This window comes from Periplaneta americana, chromosome 3 (assembly GCF_040183065.1).
Source record: "Periplaneta americana isolate PAMFEO1 chromosome 3, P.americana_PAMFEO1_priV1, whole genome shotgun sequence".
In the NCBI taxonomy this organism is placed as follows: Eukaryota; Metazoa; Arthropoda; class Insecta; order Blattodea; family Blattidae; genus Periplaneta; species Periplaneta americana.
The window spans coordinates 73,160,568-73,185,174 of NC_091119.1; the positions used below are offsets into that span (position 1 = coordinate 73,160,568).

The 24,607-nt window shown below is 34.8% G+C and overlaps 1 protein-coding gene across 5 annotated transcripts in view; it reads left to right on the top strand.

Annotated features, from left to right (window-relative positions):
- The window catches only part of C3G (C3G guanyl-nucleotide exchange factor), a 403,493-nt gene extending 385,724 nt beyond the window's left edge, over window positions 1-17,769 (top strand). For all 5 annotated transcript variants that reach the window (XM_069820753.1, XM_069820750.1, XM_069820751.1 and 2 more), the window contains 5 exons: window positions 6,500-6,679; window positions 7,463-7,642; window positions 9,504-9,782; window positions 11,092-11,223; window positions 16,417-17,769. In XM_069820753.1, the coding sequence (XP_069676854.1) occupies window positions 6,500-6,679; window positions 7,463-7,642; window positions 9,504-9,782; window positions 11,092-11,223; window positions 16,417-16,549 (904 nt within the window). In that variant the 3' untranslated portion in view covers window positions 16,550-17,769. The remainder of the gene's footprint in view (window positions 1-6,499; window positions 6,680-7,462; window positions 7,643-9,503; window positions 9,783-11,091; window positions 11,224-16,416) is intronic.
- The last annotated feature ends 6,838 nt before the right edge of the window (window positions 17,770-24,607 follow it).

The following is a 24,607-nucleotide window of genomic DNA, read 5'->3' on the forward strand; positions in this document are numbered from 1 at the left end:
ATACAAATACGAGTACTTAGGTACCAGTACATAGAAAATGTTGATAAATGAGTGCGAAATATTTATCCCGAAAATGACACAGTTTGTAATTTATTAGAAATGTCGTTTTGTAGACTTAAATATGAGGATAAAAAGATGTTTTAAACTCTTGACGATCTACAGTTCCATTTGTTCTTTGTTTTAAAAAGTGCTAAGACAATAGAGAAGTTGTATAAAATAACTTTAAAAATTCTTCTGATGAAAGAAGCTTTTCTGTTTGAAAATATTGAAAATTTCACTCGGAATGCTACATCACAGGAGGGACTTTCATCATTAGCCCCACAGCTTTGCATAGAGATATACTGTCCACCCTCAGTTAAATTCAGACATTTTATGAAGACATCATCGACAGGTTTGCTGCTTTAAAAGACAGGAGGATTGACTTGATATACAAGAAATTGAGTGAGTCCTGAAATAAATTAGTTTTCCTGTTTGCATGTGTTCTAGAACTATTAAAACTGTACTTAGTTTACGAATAGTAGGCCTACTCATTATATTGGTAAAACTGTTCATGCATTTATGTATGTGAACAGCACTTCACATATTTTCTTGACGGCGAGCTGCTACTGAACACTAGTTCAGTTTATCACTAAATAAGAAAAAAAAAAACTGTTACAAACACGAAACACGGCATATGATATTAACCATAAATATTTTTGTAAAAGAAAACATTCTTCATTTCGGATAGAGCGTAGATTCAAACTCACTGAACCGAACAAGGTCTTCTTTGCGCGCGAAAGAAAGCAGTTCAAAGCATTGCTTCCTGCTCCCAACCCACGAAACAGCATGGAAGGGGAGAGCGAGGTGAATGAGACTCAGTTGCGGTAGGAATTTTTCGGCGAGACGCGCAGCGATGGATGATGGTCATAATACTGATAATACTAAGGAATACCGTAGGTACAAACATATGGCATGGACATTGGACCAATGGAGGACACTCGCTGCAAACTGGATAGCAAAAATTACTTCTTTCATATTATACAGGGTGATTCACGAGGACAGGTAAAAAATTTAGGATACGATATCTTAGGGCATTTTAAGTAAAAAAGTCCGTTTTCGAACGATGGTGGAGGTAGATGCATTTTTTTTTTTTTTTTGGTAAAATGTCTCGGCCCAACGTGAATCAGACGTTACCATATGCTGCTGACGCGAGAACGTGAGACAAGGTCACCAATCGCAATGAATGACGTAATATAGGAATCTGCATTGTGAGTGATGTAGATAAGAGAAACAAACCGGGTGGTGGGGCATTACAAATGTCCAATAGCCTGCCCTTGTCTGATGTAATGACACAGAACCAGCACATAACACAAATACACTATCACTTATCAGTTCACAGCAGTTGAGTCAGCTACCTGCATTACAGTAGTTATACAGGTACAGTTGTCGGAAGTGTTAAGTTGTGTTTTTCAAGATGCCTTATAAATTTTCGACTACAGTATACGCCGATTTTGTGTATGTTTATGGTTTGTGCGATGGAAGTTCCTTGCGTGCCATTGCTGAATATGAATGATGTTTTCCGAACAGAAGGGTACCCTATCAAAGAGTACTTACTGTCTATGGGATTGGATGAAAGACTTGGTATAGCAAAGGAAGGGGGAAATGAGAGAGCGCGCTAATCGAACGTATTTTGGATGCGGCATAAAGAACAGCCACGAGCAACTCTTCCGAGCGACAAGCACGATTCACGCCCAAGCGCAATAGTGCATTGAAGCAGAAAGAGGTACCTTTGAAAATGTGCGAAAACATCGACCCCGACGTCTAGAATATTAGGTATGTATGCATACGTGAATATAAACTTTAAATTTGTCCATTATCTGTCTCTAAATGCGAATTAGTACAATGGAATCTCAGGAGTTTTTGTGAAATCGAAGAGCCATATCTCCGTAACCGTTCGAAAACGGACTCATATTCATATGAACTTTTTGACACAGAATGACTTCAGAATTCACATCTTAAATTTTTTACCTTTCCTCGTGAATCACCCTGTATATCAATTCATTGGATATCCTGTACAAAATAATATATTCATCTCATCATTTTCTTTCTCATAAATTCAGGGTATGCACTGCTTACCTTGCTTCTATGGAATACACGCTACTGTCCAATATGTACCTGAAAGTATCTGTTCTCCATACTCCTGTAAGTCCCCCATGGCAGCACAGTTGGTATAGCATGGCCTTCTATGCTTGAGGTTGCAGGTTCGATCTCGGCCGAGGTCAATGGCATCTAAGTGTGTTTAAATGCGACAGGCTCATGTCAGTAGATATACTGCCATGTAAAAAAACTCCTGTGGGACAAGATTCCGGCACACTGGCGATGCTGATATAACCTCTGCAGTTGCGAGCATCGTTAAATAAACCATACTTTTTTTTTTACTCCTCCAAATGAAATAAATTTAAATGTCTCCTTATGTTAGGGTGACCAAATTCCCAAAATAAAAAAACGGGACACTTATTAAAGTTGACATGAATCAGCATTTTATCTAAACATTCCTTATTACTAGTGTTTATATAATATCAGTGAGCAGTAAGGTACAGTTTTACTTATTTTAAAGTAATAAGTACTACTCTGTTTACAATAACTAAGCTATAGGTTTAATAATTATACATAATAGAGTAGAATGGATACTTGGCTTAAGTCATTGTTAACCATTTTTTTATATTGCAGCTAGTCTGGATTAATTATGTTAACTCAGTGGTTCCCAACCTTTTTTGAATGATGATACACTTTACTGAACGCCGTCGATATTGCGACACACTTATTTGTTTTTATTAATAATAAAAATGGTGCTTATCTTCTGTAGAAAAAGATTGTAGAACTCTGTGTAGAGTATTTTATAGTGGATGGGAAGATGATTACTGTTCACTGCACTGGAATTTTGTTGTTTTTAACCTCCTTTTAGTCCAACTAAGACTTTCAAGGTCTAAGTGGAATTCAAAGAAAAATTGTATTAAAAGCACAGTTATTCACACATATTTCGGTTCCATGATGAAAAATGCAACAAAAAGGTGCCAGAACGCAGTTCCAGCGCATTCTGCCAGAAAAAAAAAGCACTGATAACTTCTATGTAGTGTCGGACATCCAGTGTTGTAGATAGGTCGATGTCAATACGCAATCAAAAATTCTAAAAAGGCAAGCAGCAACTTGAGTGGCATTAGAAAAAAACAAATGTATGTATCAAAAATCCCAACCTAACTATGCTGGATATCCGATAAAAGATTTTTATTATCATTTTTTAAAATTCACCTATTTGAAATAATGTGAAGTCTGCACTTTGTAGATTGCACAGAGTTTATCTATATGTGGCCTTATGATTAACAGGCCAACACATAAGTAATTTTCAAGATGCAGCAGTCTGTTCCTTTGTTTAGATTTCACTATTTTTTATGGCAGAAAATGCTGAGTCACACATGAAAACAGTAGTTCTAAATGTCTTTTTAGTTTATTTGGCACCATCGACTGATTTGACTAAACATTTCTGCATATAAGACTCTCGGGATTTTGTTTATGTTCATCTCCACGCCACATAAAACCATATTGCAAGTATTCATCACTATATATATGACACGTGGTGCGTTTTTGTGAACCCTGAAGGGAATTTTCGCTCACATCATTTGAATTAGAACTGCTGTCATCTAACCCAGAACTTGATTTAGATTGTCTTTTTCGAATTAAAAATATGTCCATGATAAAATCTAAATAAAGTACTTTTGATAAAATAGCCTAGTTGCGCTCACACGTATATATTGAAACTGACCAATATGTTCTGATGATTCTAAACTCTGTTTATTACTAAGTGGGAAGAGTAAACGAATTACTAAGCATTGTTTCAGGTGTTCACTTTCATTCGAATTATCGCCAGGCAGAAAAAATTTAACTGAGCATTGTTTCATTGGTAAAGTCTGTCTCAAAATAAAATTATCATATCAAAGACTTCGTTGTAAATAAAAAAATGCATTGTAAAGAGACTTTCTGGATGGCATAAAATGTATTTTTCATTTCCAAAATTTTGCGACACACTCCATGGGGCTGCGTGACACACCAGTGTGTCACAACACATCGGTTGGGAACTACTGGGTTAACTTATGTGTTTAAAAATACTTCAGGTTAGTTGGACCTACATTATATCCACGTCACTGTATTCTGAAATTCTTTCATAAAATGTTTTGTCTCATATTACCTTTTAACTATTTTAACATTCTCCATGAAGATGAACTGTACAATCAGCATCATATTTCTTTATGAGTGAATTTTCGCTAGCAGTGTTGGCCTTTCCTTCAGGAAACTATAGAAGTCCATGTAAGACACATTTTTGAAATAACATTTAGTGATTAACATGGCCTTTATTGAATTCATTACGGTGACATTTGATGGAAACAATATAGAATTAATCAGTGTTTTACGTGATTATGAAATAAAATAAAAGAAAAAGAAATATATAAACAATAATTTAGGGAAACGGGATGCCATTTTTAAAAACCGGGACATTTGGCGTCCCAAGCATACTTTTCTCGGGACAGGGGACAAGAGACTAAAAAAAGTGACAATGCCATTAAAAATGGGATGTCTGGTCACCCTACCTTATGTTAAAATGGCATATAGAACACATTTTAAATGAACAGATTAAACATTTCAGTTTTCCATCTTGAAGGGAGAAAATATACTTTCCTTCTCATTTATCGTAGAAATTAAACCTTCGTTTTGAAGTCATCTTTATTGACTCCATAAGTAAACACAAGGTTCATAGAGAGTAATGGGTCAATGCCAGTGATCACAGCAGAGGGGGTCAAGATCACGTGCTCAGCACTGGCATTGGACTGAGTTGAAGGAGAAGAAGAGGGGAAGGTACTCAGTGAGTACATGTTCCACATTGCTGATTTAAAGTATAGGCTTTCAAACCAGGGATTTCAATTCCACTCAACAAATTCTTGACACTGCAGGAACACATGTAGGCCTACGTTAACCATTGTGAATACCATAGTTTGCTTCAGAGTTTAAACATTTCCGAATAGGCAGAGAAGTAGAACTTAAGTGCTCCTATGACACTGGCACAATGATAGTCAGTCCAAGCCTCAAATAAAAGGTTCGTGTTTACGATATCCTTGTTGGTTGTTAAAACTTAACGAGTGCTGATATATTTTGCATTCATTTCTTCTGGTTCATTACATAACACAGTTTGCAAGGCAATGAAGTTGAGGCAGTCTGAATTTTTATGGACAATTGGAATTAAATTTGGAATATACGAATTTTCACATTGAAATGTCTTACATCTTCAGCAGTTTCAATCTTTTAAATCTATCAGATACTTTAGTAATGTAATTTTATATTGATTTTCGCTATCCTTTCACTGAAGTAGATGGTACCTCATTGTGATACTGTCCATAAATTATTGATACACATTTCAAAACAATTTTCTTGTTGAGTGTTTAATTAGTTTAATCATATTACAGTAGAGCATCAATTACCCGAATACTGATCAACCGAAACATTGGTTAATCGAAATCGTTCCAGTCGGCAAATTCAAATTTGCGTGCGCGCCATGTAGAAGTTCCACTACCACTGTTTGCGAGATTTGGACTTCTTTTCCTAAACTGTCGGCCTACTTTAATGGCCATTTTGAACTTATAAAACTAGGCTAGTCAGTTCTCTGATTTATTTGTAAGACATGTGATACAAAATATATATGTACAGTTTTGTGTTTAATATCAGTGTTTCTTTGTTTCATACTGCTCCTATGACACTGGCACAATTCGTTTTTGTAAATGATCGGTTATGCGAAAAATCAGTTATCCGAACACCCCCTGTCCCCAATTGTTTTGGATAATCGATGCTCTACTGTATACATATTTGTTTCATTTTTAGTTAGTTTTAAGTCAAAGCAACTCAAATAGCTTAAATAATCTTTTTGAATAACATACCGGTAGTGATTTAATTTATTTGGAATGATAGGAGGAAAATTAATTTTATGTGAACTGTTGCTTTACTGTAGTGTTTATGCAGCTCATACTTAACATTACGTTACATAGGTATACACTATAAAAAAAAAAGGTAAAGGTATCCCCATAACATGCCATGAAGGCACTTGGGGGGGCATGGAGGTAGAGCCCCATGCTTTCCATGACCTCGGCACTAGAATGAGGTGGTGTGGTCGGCACCACGCTCTGACCGCCTTTTACTCCCGGGAAAGGTATACACTATACATATGTAAATTAATACTGATAATTAATTATGATTAAAAATAAACAGTCGCACCAGAAATAGAAGTACATAATTCATTAAAGGGCGATTTTTTTTAAAGTGATATAAGAATAAATGTATCTAAGGTCATTAATCGATTTTCAGTCTACAGATTGTTTTCTATTGGGAATCACAGGCATTCTAGATCTGCAGTAGAAAGATAATTGATGCAGAGCATTCTGGAGGTATAATTTTGACATTTGTACTGTTATTACTGCAGGATGTCTGACTTGGATAATATACTGCTACAAACGCTAATGGACTTCGTTTACCAGCTTCTGTGTAGTGGAGATCTTACAATGGCCAAAGCTTTGCGTGTCAAGATCATTGAGAAATGCAATGCAAAGCACTTCCACAATACATCCAGCATGTTACTTTCTTCTCTCAACATCTACACCAGGTAGAATTTAAAGTCAATTTTTAGCACTGATGCAGCAATCTGTGATATTATTGATATTTTTAGCTTATTAAATGAGCCTATACATTCTTACATACAGAGTATATTCTTCCAATTAACTTGATGTAGCCAAAGTAACCGGTACATTGTCTGAATCAATAGAGTCAGTGCACAGTTCTGATCAATACTGTGAATGAAAGAATAAATATGAGTAATCAAAATGCTTAACTACATTTATGAATATTAATACTAATCAACATTAAACACGCATATGCACACTACAAAATTCTCATAAATGAGGTTATTGCTATGGCATTGTTTAAAATATTGTTTTGGAATCACTTATTTTTATTGCAAGACACTTTTTATGTTGCTATTTTTATATGCAGACAAAGTTTAAATATGACTGATTGATTCTATCAACAATAATTGCTGTTGATTCATTCAATGTGTTTAATCGGAGGACACGAGCATATAATGTCTCATGTTTACTACAAGAAATTGGTTCGGAAAACGTTTTCCGAAGTGATATAGTGTTAAAAGTTGTGTAATCAAGATGTATAAGAAATTGGTATTAAAAACACCACTTTCGATAAATGATAGGTACTAAATTGATATTACTACATTATATTAGGGAATGTATAAAATAATCCCTATTGGTGTGATTTAGAAGAAAATAAATTTATTTAAAGGAATAAAATGTGTAATTTTGATTCAGTTACTTGTATACCGTTTGTGGGTATCTTATTGTCAGTGACAAACTGTTTTCCGCTTGTGATTATTTAGACAAGCATCACTACTGGACTTCAAGTCCGAGCAGATAGCAGAGCAAATGACATTGTTGGATGCTGAACTGTTCATGAAGATCGAGATTCCCGAAGTTCTTATCTGGGCTCAGGAACAGAATGAAGAGCGAAGCCCAAATCTTACTCGCTTCACTGAACACTTTAATAAAATGTCGTACTGGTAAGACTGTGTTCTTCTTTCAACTTCGATGTATATTGTGAACCAAACACTTTTAGAAAAAAAAAAAAATTACTTTATGTCGATAAGTACTTCTTTCTGTGCTTCCTGAAATATGCATGCATCAGTAATTAACAGTATCACCGAACATATCTGGAGTATATGCTCCAGTTTGATTTCATTTAGTTATAGATTTTTCTGCATTTACTTTCCATGTATCATAACTATAAAATAATTGACAAAAAATAATTCCTAGCTCCTGTAAGTTTTAGTAAAACAAAACTAAACAAAGACAACAAACACGCAGACAACATCATATATTGGCACAGATACATAGATGACATACTAATACTACGCAAAGGAAACAAAAGACAGATACAAAATCTGCATTAAAACATAAACAAAATACACCCAAAGCTACACTACACATTAGACATTGAAAACAACAAATCCATAAATTTTCTAGACATCACAATAACAAAAGTCGACAACAAACATACATTCAAAGTCTACAGAAAACCCACAACAACAACAACAACACACATACACAATACATCCAATCACCCAACACAACACAAATAAGCTGCATTCCGAACAATGGTAAACAGACTACTCAACATACCAATGAACCAACAAGACTACAAAGAAGAGCTAAACACAATCAAATACAGAGCACAAGAAAATGGATACAACCCCAGCATAATAAGAAAGACAAAACATAATCACAAAAAACATAAGAATTCAACACAAACACAAGTACACAAAAAATACATCACACTAACATATGAAAACAAAAACACACACAAGATTGCAACCTCATTCAAGAAATTAAATTATAATATCGCATACAGAACAAATAATATTCTACAAAAACATCTCAACACACAAACAACACCTGCAACAACTTCTACATAGGACAGACAGACCATTTCAAACACGTTACAAAGAACACATCACAGCCATAACAAAATTACAAAACACTTCCACATATGCAGAACACATCACAAATGCTAATCACACCTACAGAGACATCAACACAGACATGGAAATACTATAAATCCAACCGAAAAGCCAGAAACTAAACACACTAGAACAATACGAAATATACAGACACACAAAAACACACACAACTCAATTTCAGAACACACACACTCTTTGACTCCACAATACACTACACAAACACACCCCCACAGGAAACAAAACATGATGATGGCCAATAGCAGGCTGAAACATGTTAACAGGGTAATATAAAATTTAACACAAAAAAGACAAATAATACGTTTTACGAAATTTAGTAAAAAAAAAATGTGTTTACTAATATTTCATTATTATTTTTATTATCAGTTTCTTAATAAAAGTCACAGCCTGCAAGTTAGATTAGAATTGTTAATTTTTTGATCATTAATATAGCGCTTAGTCTGATATTGTGAATGCCAATCATGAGATGGAAGCATAATTATATGGATGAGAAGTAATAAAGTTTTCTCGTTATTTTGTAATTCATGATATTGGATTTCTCACTTTACATTTCTTTCAGAGAAACCATGCTTAGGATTTTATATGTGCTCTGTAACACCAGACCTAGACATAAGTATTATAATTACACAATGACTTGAGTGCGACTGAAATGTAATCTTAAAGATTAAGTCCTAAGAAATGTACAAATTTAATTTTCTCTCCCCCCATTTTTTTTTATATACAAGTTGTTTAAATTTAAAGTGTGACTTTGGCTTTTGAATGATCAAGAAATTCCAAAATGTTTGTTTTTGGCATTAATATTTCGACTTTTCGTAGTCTGCCTAAGTTCCAACATTTAAGATTTCATTGTGTTATTTTGGTCCATAATATTACTTCTTATTAACAGGGCCAGATCAAGAATTTTGGAACAGAATGAAGCTAAGGATCGTGAGCGGTATGTGGTGAAGTTCATAAAAATAATGAAACATCTGCGCAAGATCAATAACTTCAACTCATATTTAGCACTGCTGTCTGCACTTGACTCTGCCCCTATCCGGAGATTAGAGTGGCAGAAGCAGATTACAGAGGGATTGAAGGAATACTGTGCACTCATTGATAGTTCATCCAGTTTCCGAGCTTATAGACAGGCCCTAGCAGAGACACAGCCTCCTTGCATACCATACATGTAAGTGAAAACAGTAAACTTCAATGAATAACTAAGTGAAAATTGAGTGAAATGATGGTATGCATGCGCGCATGCACACACACACATCTTGCTGTCTAGGGTTACCCATATCTCTATGCAAAGTGTACTGTAATGTTATCCAGTATTTATTGAATGTATGCAGGCAACATTGTTTCCTAGGATATGTCTTTCTTATAACTTAAACTCTGATCTCCTTTGTTCTGCAAAAGGGAATCGGTCTACACAGCTTGATCTGTACTATGCTACAGAGCTCAAATTAGAAAGCAGATTTAATATTTGACTTTGTGTATCCTCGTTGTTCTAAGAAATATAAGCAATGCATGTCTCTCGTTATGTTTGCTTTTCCCTATGATGAAACAGAATATTTTACGGGTTCTTGTCTGTACATGTTAGATTGTTCTTGCATTTCACGAAAATGTGCAGGATAAGTAGCAAACTTCGAAAATATTATACTACCTTAATTCATAAAAACAGACAAATATGCATTTATGTACCCTGTAAAATCTTGCTTAACATGTAACAAATGTAAGAATTCACACATGTCTAAGTGAGCATACTCTTTCACCACATCAAAGAAATACGAGTATGCATTTCATTAAAATTCAGTCCCTGGTGATGTGTGGCAAACGATATGATATGATAAAACAAATAAGCAAACAATGACTTTCATTATTCGTATGCTCCACTAACATCCTGTGATGCTGAAAGACCTTTCTCACAATACAAAAAGTTTCAGTAATAACCACTTGTGGTTCACTTTTGCAAACATCAGTATGTTCACTGTTGTTCATTGCAAGCCTGCAACGAAAATGGAGATTTGATAAAACCTTATAGGTTATAAGGCATGTATGAATATGCTTCATTTTTCGTCACCAATCTGTATTAACACAGCATGTCGACTTCTTTATTGATGTCCAAATTTTGTTTACTTGTTGCGTTTAAAATAAGTAAAGTTTAAAGTAAAACATAGTTAACTTCAAGTTTACTTATACCAGTGGCATGGTCTAGGGGTTAGTAAGTTGGACTCATATTCGAGCATGGGTTCGAATTTTTCTTGAATGGATTACTTGGTTTGGTTTTTCAGAAGTATCCCCAACTGAAAAGTGAAATACAATCACATTATCATCAATTTCACTGATGTTAGACAACAGCGCAGTTGCTTAAGGATTGTTAAATTATTAATAAAAAGTAATTAAGTAAAAATAAACAAGAAAACAACAGGATTAATAAATAACAGTATACCTTTTTTGCATAATAAGTTAAAAATAAATTAATGCTTCTTTTTCAGAGGGCTTGTGCTGCAGGACCTTACGTTTGTACACATTGGAAACAATGACTTGCTACATGATGGTTCCATAAACTTTTCAAAACGCTGGCAGCAGTTTAATATAGTTGAGAACATGAAGAGATTCAAGAAGGGGTAAGTAACTATTATTGTTACCACGAAAATTGATCACACTTTGCATGTGTGCACATGTGCGATGTTAAAGTCTGTGTGGTCATTATTACTTTTTTTTTTCCATGCATAATATATTTTTTGCTCGATCATGAAAACCATATTGCTGTTTTTTTTTTTGATGAATCGAAATTTGTCTAGTATATTTTCTACATACATAGACATGCTCAAACATGGAATTCTGTTACTAAAAATAAATTAATGAATGTAAATTCCTTCATGGATAGTATAGATATCTAGGGTAACCCGTGCCTATGGGCTCCAAAGCTCTGTCCTCCCTGTTGCTTTTACTAACTGTCTGTTCCTTAATGAATTTAGGTGGTTTATGTAAAAAAGGATACTTAATACCAGCTTTATGGGACAATTTTACATGGATAGTCCATATTCACCATGTCTTACATAACAATTTTTTATTAGCAGCATACTCCATTACCTTGCAGTAATACTACATGCTTGGAATATGCATTTAAATCACATTAGAATTAATTTACGTAAGTGTAAGTTAGTAACATTTGTACAGGATATTGTGTTGTGTTTTAAACTATAGTTTGTCAAAGTTTATGGCTGTTATAAATCTTGTGAACAGTTTCAAATATTTGTTTGCAGGGGCGAATGCTAGTCACGAAAGTTAGGCTTGCTCTTTTATTCACAGGGGAAGATGAGAGGATATAATAATTCTTAATTAATAAAAATAATCAGACCCACATAAATAATTTATTTTATAATTATGAAATCATTATGAGTCATGGATCATATTCGCTTATCAGATGTAGAAGTTCGATATAATATAACAAACATGGCCAACAAAACAGTTTATTTAGTTTTTTCGACCCTGCCAACCAATGCATATTGTTGTATTGAGAACATATTCTCTATAATGTCTGTCTTCTCTTAAATAGTCCTTCTGGAAAATGGATTTAATAATAAGGTTTCAGTAACACACAATTCCGAACTCATTCCAATACTTCAAATTAATGTTTAAGAATTAATAATACATGCAGCAGCTAACATATGCATTCCACTCATACAATTACATTGCACTCGCAAATCACAGCACATTCCCGCTGTCAATACTGATCTGTGTAACGTTAAATAGTCGTTGGTGTAGCTCTCGGACCAGAGCTTCAAACAACACATAACAGAAGCATGTGCGCCTAGGACGGACTAAAGAGGAAGGCACTTGCGCGCACATCATATTCTCGCTATTTCTACGTCCTTCCTGTAGCTCCGAGAAACGAGCAAGCGTTGCGATACTTGCGATGTGCAACCTGCGGATGGTATTACACCTATACAGTATTCCAAAAATCAAAATAAATTTTAATATACATAACGCCATTTTGAGAACTATACATTCTACGAAAATATTGGGCTTGCGTAGCAAGCATAGCATGCCCGGAGAAATCGCCCCTGCTTGTTTGTTAGTTCATCTTTGGTTGGAGGCCACGTTCCTCCTCTGACAGTAATGTTATTACGCATAATGTCCCTTATCTTTTCAAGCATTTTGCACTCGTAAATTAAGTGGTCTGTAGTTTGAGCTCCCTGGTTACAAACACAAGTTGATTGTCTATTATTCTGAATCTGTGTAGGTATGACTTGGTTTTCCCATGGCCTAACATCGGTGCTGTAAACTCTGGAATACCCGGAAATTTAAGTTTCAATCGCTACTTTACAGATGGGAAGAATGCTTTGCACATTGCTGTTTTTGTAGTGTTGCTTCATTCCATTTGTCATCTGTCAATTGCTTTATTTCTTTGCTCTTGGATGTAGAAATTTTTGGTGCTTTTTCATAGGCTGTTTCAGTGTCTTCATCTGAGCAGCTTCCTTTGCTAGTCTTACATAACAATGTCAACATTTTTAAGTCAATGCTTATTTTAACATTAGCAGTATTTAAAACAAATATAAACTAATGAAAACTTTATATCTTTAATTGACCCTATTTTTCTGTGTTGACTTTTACATAGACTGTCTGTAGTGTTGTTACTTAAGATCTGAATTTATTGTTTCTTTTGCTGTCAGTTTCATTTCCCCCTGGTATAGTGTAGAGGTCAGAATTCAGCACTGGTTCGAGTATTTTTAGTGTTTGGTGTATTTGTGTATACATTTGCGATAGCAAGTGATGCTAGTGTTATGTTGTGTTGTGTGGATTGTGTTTGTGTTTTATTTTATTGATTAAGTCTCTGCTGGTAATTACTGTGGTTTGGTTCTCAAATTTTATATTGTTTCTTATAATGTTGTTTTGATTATGTGTATTTGTTAATGCATTTCACTTTGGTGCTTCAGATTTAATTTGCTTTAGTTGCTGCCTTTTGTTATTTGTTATTATGTGGAGAGCTTTATATATTAGTCTATTGCATTTTTTTATTGTGGTTTGGTTTCTTGTTGTTGGATCTGTTTTTAATATCTTGATACAGTAGAGCTCTGATTATTCGTAACCCTATTAACCGATCGGCGGATTATCCGACCATCTTTCTTTTGCTCTTTTTCTTTTTGCTATAGAAAAAACAACTAGTTCTGTACAGTACCTTATGTAAGTACGTATTTTTCTAGTGTGTTATTACAAGACTTTACACTTACAGAGCATTGCTGCCGCTGCTGCCAATAGGAATAGCTACTTGTGAGTGTTGTTTTTTCAACTTGTAAAATAGTCACTACCTGCTTTCAAAGAAATTACTCCAAGAACTTCACGATTTATAGCAAACCTGTGCACAGTTCAGTCCTAGTCCTAATGTTCCACTGGCCGTTCTGTGTAACTTCTATGCAAAATGTCTTCCACGAGTATCAGAAGAAAACGTGTTTGATAAGTATAAAAAAGGGCAAATAATTGAGCGGTTTGGGAAAAGGGACCAATAACTATCACAATAAGAAACTGGCGTTAGAACTGTGCGCGATTTCATAAAAAAGACGAAATGTATAAATTATGTAAATCCATAACACGAGACCTGTACTATTCCGATTTTTCCGCAGAGAGCAATCACAAATAATTTCCTTGGCCCTTAAAAATCCAGCGTTTACAATCAGACTTAAATTAATGAACTTCTGATCCTCTATCTAGCATGTTAAACACAACACCATGGAGGAAGTTACGAAACTGTATGTGTTACGCACTTATATTATGAAAATATTTTGTGAAACGGATTATCCGATTTTTTCGATTAACTGTTCAGTCCACCACCTTTATTGCCATGAATAATAGAGGTTCTACTGTATTACTGCCATTAAAAAATGTGTTCATTCTGTTTTGCATGTCTTGTGCATTCATTATTACAGTGCAGTTTCCTTCATCTGCTTTTACATAATTAAATTATGTTCTTGTTTTTCTCTTAATACCTTTATTATTTTTATTTAATGTTTATCGTGTACAGGTTTATTTATTTTATTTGCTCTTAATATGTCATGCCTTATGATTTCGCACCGAAAAGTCAACAATTGAACATATTAGAACCATACAAAATATGTAAACACACAATACAATATCCACAGCACATACCCAATATTTAATGACAATTTAACACCATACATTATTTAACATCGCATTATGTAATACAAAGTAATTCTCGCCATCATCCAAATATTCCCCACCCATAGAAGACAAGGAACAACAGAACAAGAAATAAATCCAATGACTGATAGAATAGACTGCTGACGATGGCAGAAACCACGCCAAAATGAGTTCATATGTTTTTTTTTATGAAGATGTTTTGTCACAGTTTTGTGAATGAGAGCTCTCAATGCGAAAGGAAAGTGTCACTGAGCTCCAATCAGTTCCCCCTAGCTGCTACATTCATTCTCGTCTCTATCTCAATTCACACTAGAGATAAGTGGTCTCTGTTCTTCAGTGCACACATTTATGTGACCTTCATTTACATCAGTACTGTTTTCTCGTGTTTGATTCATTCATATCTTTATTTACTTCCAACTTCGATATCAAAAATGAAACTCAAAACATAAGATTATTTAGGGCCAAATTAAAGAAGTCCTAATTTCTCACGCCTTCTATTCTGTAGGTGAATTCATGACATTCAATAACTCTTAATGAAATTGATACTAAAACTTTGTGTTGTACTATTAGATTATATTGTAAACCTCGTCTGTATATATTTCATCTAGACTGTGACTATAAATTAAGACTTTATAATAGTATTAAGTTTTTTGACTTGTTCCATATTCTAGCAGTGAAGCAATGTATGAATATCATGAATGTTAATAAATACAATACAATACAATACAATACAAACTATTTTCCAATGTATTTGTAATGAGTGTACAGTTATTATATTTGAAAAACGAAGCACAGAATGAAATTCACGTTTAGCAGGATCTTGGATATGTGACTGGCTACACTTCAGGAGGCTCCCCTATACAGTAGAACCTTTATTATCCGTGGTAATGAAGGGGGTGGACTGAACGATTAACCGAAAAATTCGGATAATCCGTACCATAAAATATTATCATAAATGAAGTGAATAATACTCGGAAGTTTCGTAATTTCCTCCGTAGTCTTGTGTTTAACATGCTAGGTAGTGGATCAGAAGTTCACTAATTTAAGTTCGGTTGTCAAGGACGTGTTTTTAAGGGGCAAGGAAAATGGCTGTAAGTGGAAAGATAGGAATAGTAGAGGTCTCATTTTGTATATTTACATACTCTAGCTATACACTTTATTCTTAATTTTTATTAAATCACACATAGTTGTAACATCAGTCTCGTATTCTGATGCAAGTTGAGCCACAGTTTCTCTTTCTCCAAATCGCTCAATTATATGCATTTTTCGGTACTTATTACAAAAGTTTTCTTTTAACACTCATGGAATACATTTTATATAGGAGTAGTACAGTACGGCAACTCGAAGAGTATACTATACTGGAAGTGTAAAGGCTTGTAATAACACTCTCTAGAAAAAAAAAAAACGTACTAATATAATAATACAGTAGCCTACTTCATAAGTTTTTGTAGCAAAAAAAAAAGAGTGAGCGAAAGACAGTCGGATAATCCGTCAATCGGTTAATAGGGTGTCGGATAATCGGGGTTCTACTGTACTTGGTGGGGTGACCAGTGATAGTGATCTGAAATTAGCACAGTGAGATAATGTACGTGGCAGGGATATGCGAATAGTTTGTGTTTTAACACGATGTAAAGAACAGATCTGTTTCGTGATTACAGGACATACTCATTCAAGAAACATGAACGCATTATTGCCTTCTTCAGCAACTTCGATGAGTTCCTGTGTGAGGAGGCCATGTGGCAGATATCAGAGTCGATCAAGCCAAGAGGTGGAAAGAAGCCACAAGCCTGAAGACAACTGAACTTCAGGGATGGACAGCTTCGTTTGTGAGGTGCACAAATGGGCTGCACTGTGCCAAGAATCTGTCCATCCCTGTAACATTGGACCAGAAAATACTCTTAACGTGAAGTATTTTGATATGGGGATGGTTTTATTTTTAACGATAGTGAGTTGCAGTAGCTTTCCCCTCCCCCCCCCTCTCCCCACCAGAGCAGAAACCGTCCTCTGGAAATTTTGTTATGTTTGATATTTCTGCAACGAACACTTTGTGTAAAATGTTAGTAGTTGATCACTTAGGCCTAATCATTTGTTTTAACGATGATCTTTATTTTTATATTTGTTTTGATTTTTATAATGTATTTATATTGTTTCGTTGCATAGAGTCCTGCATGTCAATGTGCCATATGTGTTACATATGTGTGTGCGTGTATAGAGGCTTCATGTGAGCACTGGAGCATATCAAGCAGAGAGAGGGAATCACAACTCTCGTCCATTCTTCAGTGTGTACAGGATTACACTAGGATAATTTTTAACCAGGGCTCGAAGATGTCAATGATTGTCCATATTTTTTACCTTGCTGGCTAGGTTTAGTAGCATTGTCGTTCACCAAACTAGTTGTCACTGGTTGTATGTTTGTGTAGTGTCCGTTTTCCTTTTATCATTATTTTTAATGAGACTTTGGATGTCGGTGCTGTCCTTGTGAATGCAGTCTCTGGTTTAACTGTCTTGTATGGACATGGATATATTTGTGATAAAGCGATAAATGATCATATTACGTTATATTTAATAAACCAACAAATCAGTCTTGAAATGGTTTGTTAGCCTATCATCATACAACAGACTGATTCCCAATCTTACATCTCTTATATGTTAAAGCAATAGTTTTATTCGGTTGACTGTTACACCTGGTGCTTGAAGCGTGCTTTGCTCAAATGTCTGACTGAATGGAGACATGTATCAGGCCTAATACAGGGTGAAGGAGATCAATAATGAAAGTGGTGACATTTTGATTTTATATTTGTAGTGGACGATGTTGATTTGCTGTGTCTATTTTGTAAATGATTGTACAAATCTGTCTCTTATTTCCTTCAGTTTATTTCTACATTTTGTTTTGCTGTATAATACTGTGTAATATATTTTTGTAAGTTATTGTTGTGTAATTATACTTTTGTTACATGAAAAATCTTTTGTATTGCGTGACTGATGAATATAAAAAGTATGAATTGCCTCAATATTTTGTTTCTTGACTTCAAATGAATCACATTGTGGCTACATATTTCTCCAAAACTAAAACAACATTCAAAAGATACAGTACTTGATCCCTACTTCTAGGTAATTCACAATTCAGCAGAAGAAATGGAATATACCTACCTACAAATATATTCATATACACACATTCTTACTCATATTCTCTGTCTCTCTCTTTCTCTCTCCCTGTCTCTACTTTTCCCTTCTCTCTCTCTTTTTCTCGCCATGTATTAAAACACTCCAGAATAACCACTGCACATGTGAGTTTGGAAAACCTATTCAGTACATCAGAAAATGTTCTTCCATATAATATACAAATATATACTATGTCATCTCGACAGTTGTATCACACAACAGCGAATTGCAGTACTAGAGTCAACTCATCAATGTAAATAATATCGTAGGAAGTTAGATTTACACCTACCGTAATTAATTTGTAAATGTCATGTGAAATTAGATAAAATAAATTTTCACTTCGTATCGGCCTGGGCCCTTCAAGGGCTGTGGCACCACAGATTATTATTATTATTATTATTATTATTATTATTATTATTATTATCGGTCGTACAAGTATACAAATATGAGCATTTCGTAGTACGAGAATAAATAAGTCTAAAGTTACTCTGTTATGGTTGATTCAACTTCTGATGATGATGATCCACCTAATTCACTGACCTCCAAATTCTAACCCATATTCCGCAACAAAATGTGTGGTGTACAGACAACTTGCGTCAGCACTTTTCGCCAAAAACTACAATATAACCTACTTCTGCTTCCTGATTTAGGAATTCATGGGCAATATGCCCTCTATCCAGGGTTTAATTTCTGGAGGAGCTGAAGGGAGTGGTGCTCACTTTTTAAAACTGTAGAAAATAAAAATATTCGATTTGATTGATTTGTTCAATAAAATGGATTTATAAAACAGTCCATGATAAAAAAAAATATATATCACAATTTGGCAACAATGTCAGAATCTGTAATTTTTGTAGCTCTCAATGTTCCAGTCACCAGATTGTTAACATTCACACAAATATTTTTTGCTCTTACAATTTCTGTCTTTTTTATGGAGGAGGGACCAGAAGGCTTGCACCAAAGCCTGAAGCTTATTGTACTTACCACTTCTGTTCTGTGAATGATATTTGTTGCCAAATGGCTACACTTCTGTGCAAATACAGCACACTGCACTGTGAACTTAACACGGGTTATAATAATGATGACAATGTTAAGTGAATAAATGAGGCAAAAGAGTCTGAAGTTCAACGCCTAAAGTTACCCACCAATTTTGCTTCGACTGGTTGAAGCTTGTCACAATCAGGATTTGAATCCGGGCTCACTTGTTTCACAGTCAAACATGCTATTATTCCACAGAGGGACCAACTTCCGCTAGTTTCGTTGTTATTGCTTCATCATGATTACTATTATTATTGTGCTCTGTGATGTGTTTCTAATCTTAAGTTTCAATTATATCAAGAAACAGAACAGAATTAATAGAAAAATTACACATCTCTTTCTTTAACAAAGAAAGTTAAAAGGTTGAAAACATCTCATGATTTAGGCCAAGAGCATATCCCTGAGTCCAACAATAACAGTACAGTCAACTTCAAAGTAAGTTAAAGATGACAGTCCTAGTCAGTCTGGTGATTCACGAATGTTTAAACCTTCATAATTTCCACGTGTATGTTTAACATTCAGGAAGGTGTAACTCACTCAATTTAAAAAAACATGCTAAGTTTATATGAACTTCTTTCATTACAATGATGTCAGAAATCGGATCCTAGAGTATTTCACGCTCTTCGTGAATCACCCTGTATAGTGGCCACAAGATGTGAAGCTACAGTCGCGCTCAAACCTCCTGACGTTTGCAGGTGTGTCTGCTTATCGGCGATAGCCAATAGCGGCAGTGCTGCGTTGCAACATATGGGCTACGCAGACCCACCGCATAGTCGCCGCTTAGAAATCTCAAAATCAAATAACAAGTGCGCTGGGAAAATTGGTATGTTGTTGGGACCCTGCATGTATATCTGATGAATGCTTAATGTTTTCTGAACACATAGAAACAAAAATCACGTTTCTACTCCCAGTGGTTCCAATTTTATGGGTTAATACGATAAAACCCCGATAAGACCTGTTCAAGGGACCGCGTGTAAACCTCGTATTAATTGGGACCGCGTATTAGATGGGTATACTTTGTAATTTTCACTTATATACAGTATCTATTAGCATTTTTCTTTATGGAAATACATGATTCATGAAAAGTAATACAGTATTACTCCATTATGTAATTACTGTATTGTACGTCAAAGACATTTACAATCTGTTCTGTACTCAATTCTATCAAAAAAAGTAATTTATAGTTATTTGTCGTGTGCGTGTTTCCAAGTTCTCATGTTTATCACACTTCACTCTCTTGCGCTTACATCCTTCCGACGTCGCAGCTGCAGAGATTTTTTTATTATTGTCCTTAATGTGGATGATGGGATGTCTAATGAATCAGAGAGTTGTTTCTGATCATTGTAATTTCGTAAAATTTTTTCGTCACAGTTGCCTCTGTCTCATTGCTCTGTGCTGACTTCCAGCAATGAAATAGTGGACGATGTTTATACAGCTGCAATGCGATAAGGAATGTTTATCATATGTAAGAATTTTGAGAACCATAAACTTCAGCTTCAAACAAAGGGTCCCTTCAGAATATAAACAGAGTTATCTGTTTGTGAGAGGAGAGAAGAGAGACTACTAAATTGAAATGTCAGTTCGATTTCTGATGGTGTTGTGTTTAAAGTACGGTATATGAAAGTGTAATGTAACATCTTTTTCGTGTGTTGGCAATTTGGCATTCTCAAAACAATTATGTCTCTTAGTGAGCCCAGTGCAAGTGGGAATGGTGGATCGAGTGGATATGGCAGTAAAATTCGGAAAATGGTGTTTAGTGTTTATAATTTCTTTAGGAAATACTCTTCTGAAGAAATGCGTAAAAATCTTAACTTTTCAAAATGTTAAGCACTGACTGCCGAGGCGTGTTCTTTAAGTGTGTCTACAGTGTCCCGTGTATGCAGAGACGTTAAAAGAGCGCAAACATAGGGTGCCGATAAATTGTTCCATTCTCCTAGAAAGCATATGAATGTTCCTAAAAGAGTTACAAATCTAGACGACTTCCAAAAAGACGTACGACGTACAATTTTTTACTTTTACGATAACGGAAAATTTCCGACAGCTGACAAACTAACCATTATGCTTAGAAAAAAAAATAATTACTCAGGTTCAGTTTCTTCCGCTAAAAGATTATTGAATCGGTTGGGATTCCGCTACAGGAAAACCAATGATGGGCAAAAATATCTAATGGAACGGAATGATATTGTTGCCGCAAGACTGACGTTTCTGCGCAAAATGCACATGATCAGATCATCAGGTGACACTCGACCCACATTTTACCTTGATGAAACGTGGGTCAACAAAAATCATTCTCTGAAATATGTTTGGCAAGACTCAAATAGAAATAGAGGTCTTAAAGTGCCTTTAGGAAAGGGAGGTAGACTTATTGTTTTCCATGTAGGATCAGCTGAAACAGATTTCGTTCCAGGTAGTAAATGGGTATTCAGATCAAAGAAAACCAGTGATTATCACGAAGAAATGACGGCACAATCATTTCGCGATTGGTTCTTAAAGAGATTTTAAATCATCTAGAGGAAGGGAATATAATTATAATGGACAATGCTCCATACCATTCCGTTAGCATTAATAAACACCAAATATCTCCTCCAAAAAAGATTAAATCAGTGAATGGCTGAAAAGTAAAAGTGTTAGTTTTTCTCCCTCAGACACTAAGTCAGAACTTTTGGAAAAAGTGTTGCCTTTCGAAAGCAGTGAAAAAATGTATGAACTTGATCAGCTGGCCAATGAAATGGGGCATGAAGTGATAAGACTCCCACGTTATCATTGCCAGTATAGTGCAATAGAACTAATTTGGGCCCAGGTGAAAAGGGAGGTCGCTAGAAACAACAGAACTTTCAAAATGTTGGATGTGGAAGAACTTGTAAATAAGGAACTTGAAAATGCGTGAAACACGCGGTGAAATTACAAGAGGAAGATTTCGCTAAAGAGTTAGGCCGGGAAAGCATTTTAGAACCAGTGGTTATTAATTTACAAGAAGACAGTGACACAGATGACAGTGAAACTGATGGTGAGGGGGCTGACGACGACGATGTTGGCTCACCATTAGCTCTGCCACTGGAGTAGAAATTTCCAGCACAAGAGGTACGTTTTTATTAATTCATCATTTTCCTTAAACGGAACACAGGCATATAATAACCGCTATTTTTGTAAGAATGTGCTCTGACAGCATGGACATAATGCTATTTAGGGCCATGTCAATTCAATCAATTCATTTGTAGGCTACAGAAAATTAGGGCCTACTATTTCAAATTAATCCTATCGTTCAATTTATCTGATCAAGCTGCGCCTTTGTGTTATTCGACAACTTTATTAACCCTAATAAAAGTAAAACTTACAAAACTGATATAAATTCAGCGAGTTACGTCTGACTCAACTAATTTTTCTATATTTTGTGACTTTTAATTTCATTCGATGCAATCGGAAGATAATAATAATAATAATAATAATAATAATAATAATAATTATTATTATTATTATTATTATTATTATTATTATTTTTAAGTCTTCTGCATCTCCCTATCAAACCAAGCTCAGGTAAAGGGTTGCGCTCCACAATTTTAAAACTACTGCCGCTGAGTGACAGAGGCAGAGAGAGTAGTTGTGACAACATCGCTATCGCATGTTACTGGCTTTCACGAAACGTCAGGAGGTTTGAGCGCAACTGTAGTCATTCCATTTCTTGCTTTGTTGAAGTTGAACACGAACATACAGATTTGCCCTCATACTGGGTCAGTATAACAAAACATGCAGTTCTGTGATAAGAGTAAGTAGTTGATCATAAAACAAAATAAACTAATTGTAAGATGTAATTCATGCATGACTGTTGTTGCTGTTGGTGTAGATCAAGCGTCTCAAAGCCAACGCATAAAAGTTGTTACAGAGAGCAAGTGTAGATAGCTTAGTCAGCTGAAGAGATAAGTGCAATACCCGAAGATAGCCGATCATTAATGTTACAAGCATGAGCGAGCTAAGTTGTAAGTCGCGGGAGAAATGCCACAAAGTTGCACTTTTGAATTGTACTGTGACAATAGACGGTTGTTTTCAAAAGGAATTTCTTAAGTAGTTTGCAGTAATACTAATAATAATAACAATAATAATACATTTATTTTCAAATTATATACTATCAATGAGTAAAAAGAAGACATCTGAAGCATGAAGAACCATACATGTTACGTAATTATTTAAGCACAAGGAACTGGCCACCTTACTCCATTATCTCCTGGCCTAGTTGCCTCATAAGTGGTGCCTTGTTGGTATCACTTGTGAGGTTCAGACCTTTCAGACCTGTCTTCGGACAGTTGACTAAACAATAACATTATTTCATTTCTAGTAAACTGTTTTTGGTATCGCTCTTTTTTTAAGTTTATACTATATTTAATAAAATAAAATTCAGTTAAATAATAATAATAAAATTACAATTAAACTTGTTGGTTGTTAAAGTAAGTATTCTTATGTTACGTTAATATTAATATGTTAATTACAATAATATATTTCGTAATGTTTTCAATAATTAAAAATAACCTAAACATCTTAGAAATTCACAAGCAATTATTTTAAATTAGAACTCTTCAAATCTTAAATCTGGTGTCAAATTTTTTTCTTAAGTCCTTCAGTACTTCATTATATTTGTTACACTGGTCTTGATTCAAATTAGGTAACAATTTTAGATTAATAAAATGGTAACAGTTACCCACTGAAACTTGCGACTCCCACAATTTCGCTTTCCCTATGAAAGCTTTTATTTCTTCATACATATGCGGTAATAAGGACATTCTTTCCTCGGAGATGGACACAACATCGTAGCAGTTGCAGATGTCTATTCAAACGTCGTGGTTAATGACGTCATCTGGAGATATATTAACTGGTCCCACATCTTGTTCCACTCTTACATTGAAAAAGAGAGAGAGGCGGAAGTGCTCCGAGAAGGCCCTATTGAGACGTCTGGTGTAGATAAATCGCAGGGTAAGAAAATTTCGCAAGAATAGGTTGATTGCGAAGTTTCGGCTTATGAATATTCTAAAGAGACACAATTGAAATCATTGTGCAAAGAAGTATGTCAGCATAGAGATAATTTATTTTTTATAAAACTGCAGGAAAGATCTGTTAGAAGCTCAAAAGAATAAAATATGAGAAGTGGCTGTTAAGTCTGTAGCTCAAAACAAAGATATTACTATCAGCATGTTTAGATCCGCATAGAAAATCACAAAGAAAAATCAGTCTTCTTCGATTTTGAGTCAGAAATATAATTTCAGGAAATAAATGGATTGGACATAGGACTAATGCAGGTGTTCTAATATTGTTCTTCATATAGCAAAGCACATGAGGAAAAATATAGCAATTAAAAAAGTCTTGGAACCAAAGTTTAAATTTTCAATTCTAATAGATGGAGTCCACTTCAGTTAGTACAATTTCCACTTTGTTTCTATGGTGAAGTGCAAAGGGAATTGGACGTCCTGATGAAGAAATATTATATATATATATATATATATATATATATATATATATATATATATATATATCCATCCGATATATCTGCAAAGGCAATGTATAGGCCTACAGCTTTACTAGACAATTTGAAATCCCATGGTTTTACATATGGATTTCTGATAAAGAATCTTGTTTCAGTTTATGTGATGCAACTCTGCTGTTTTG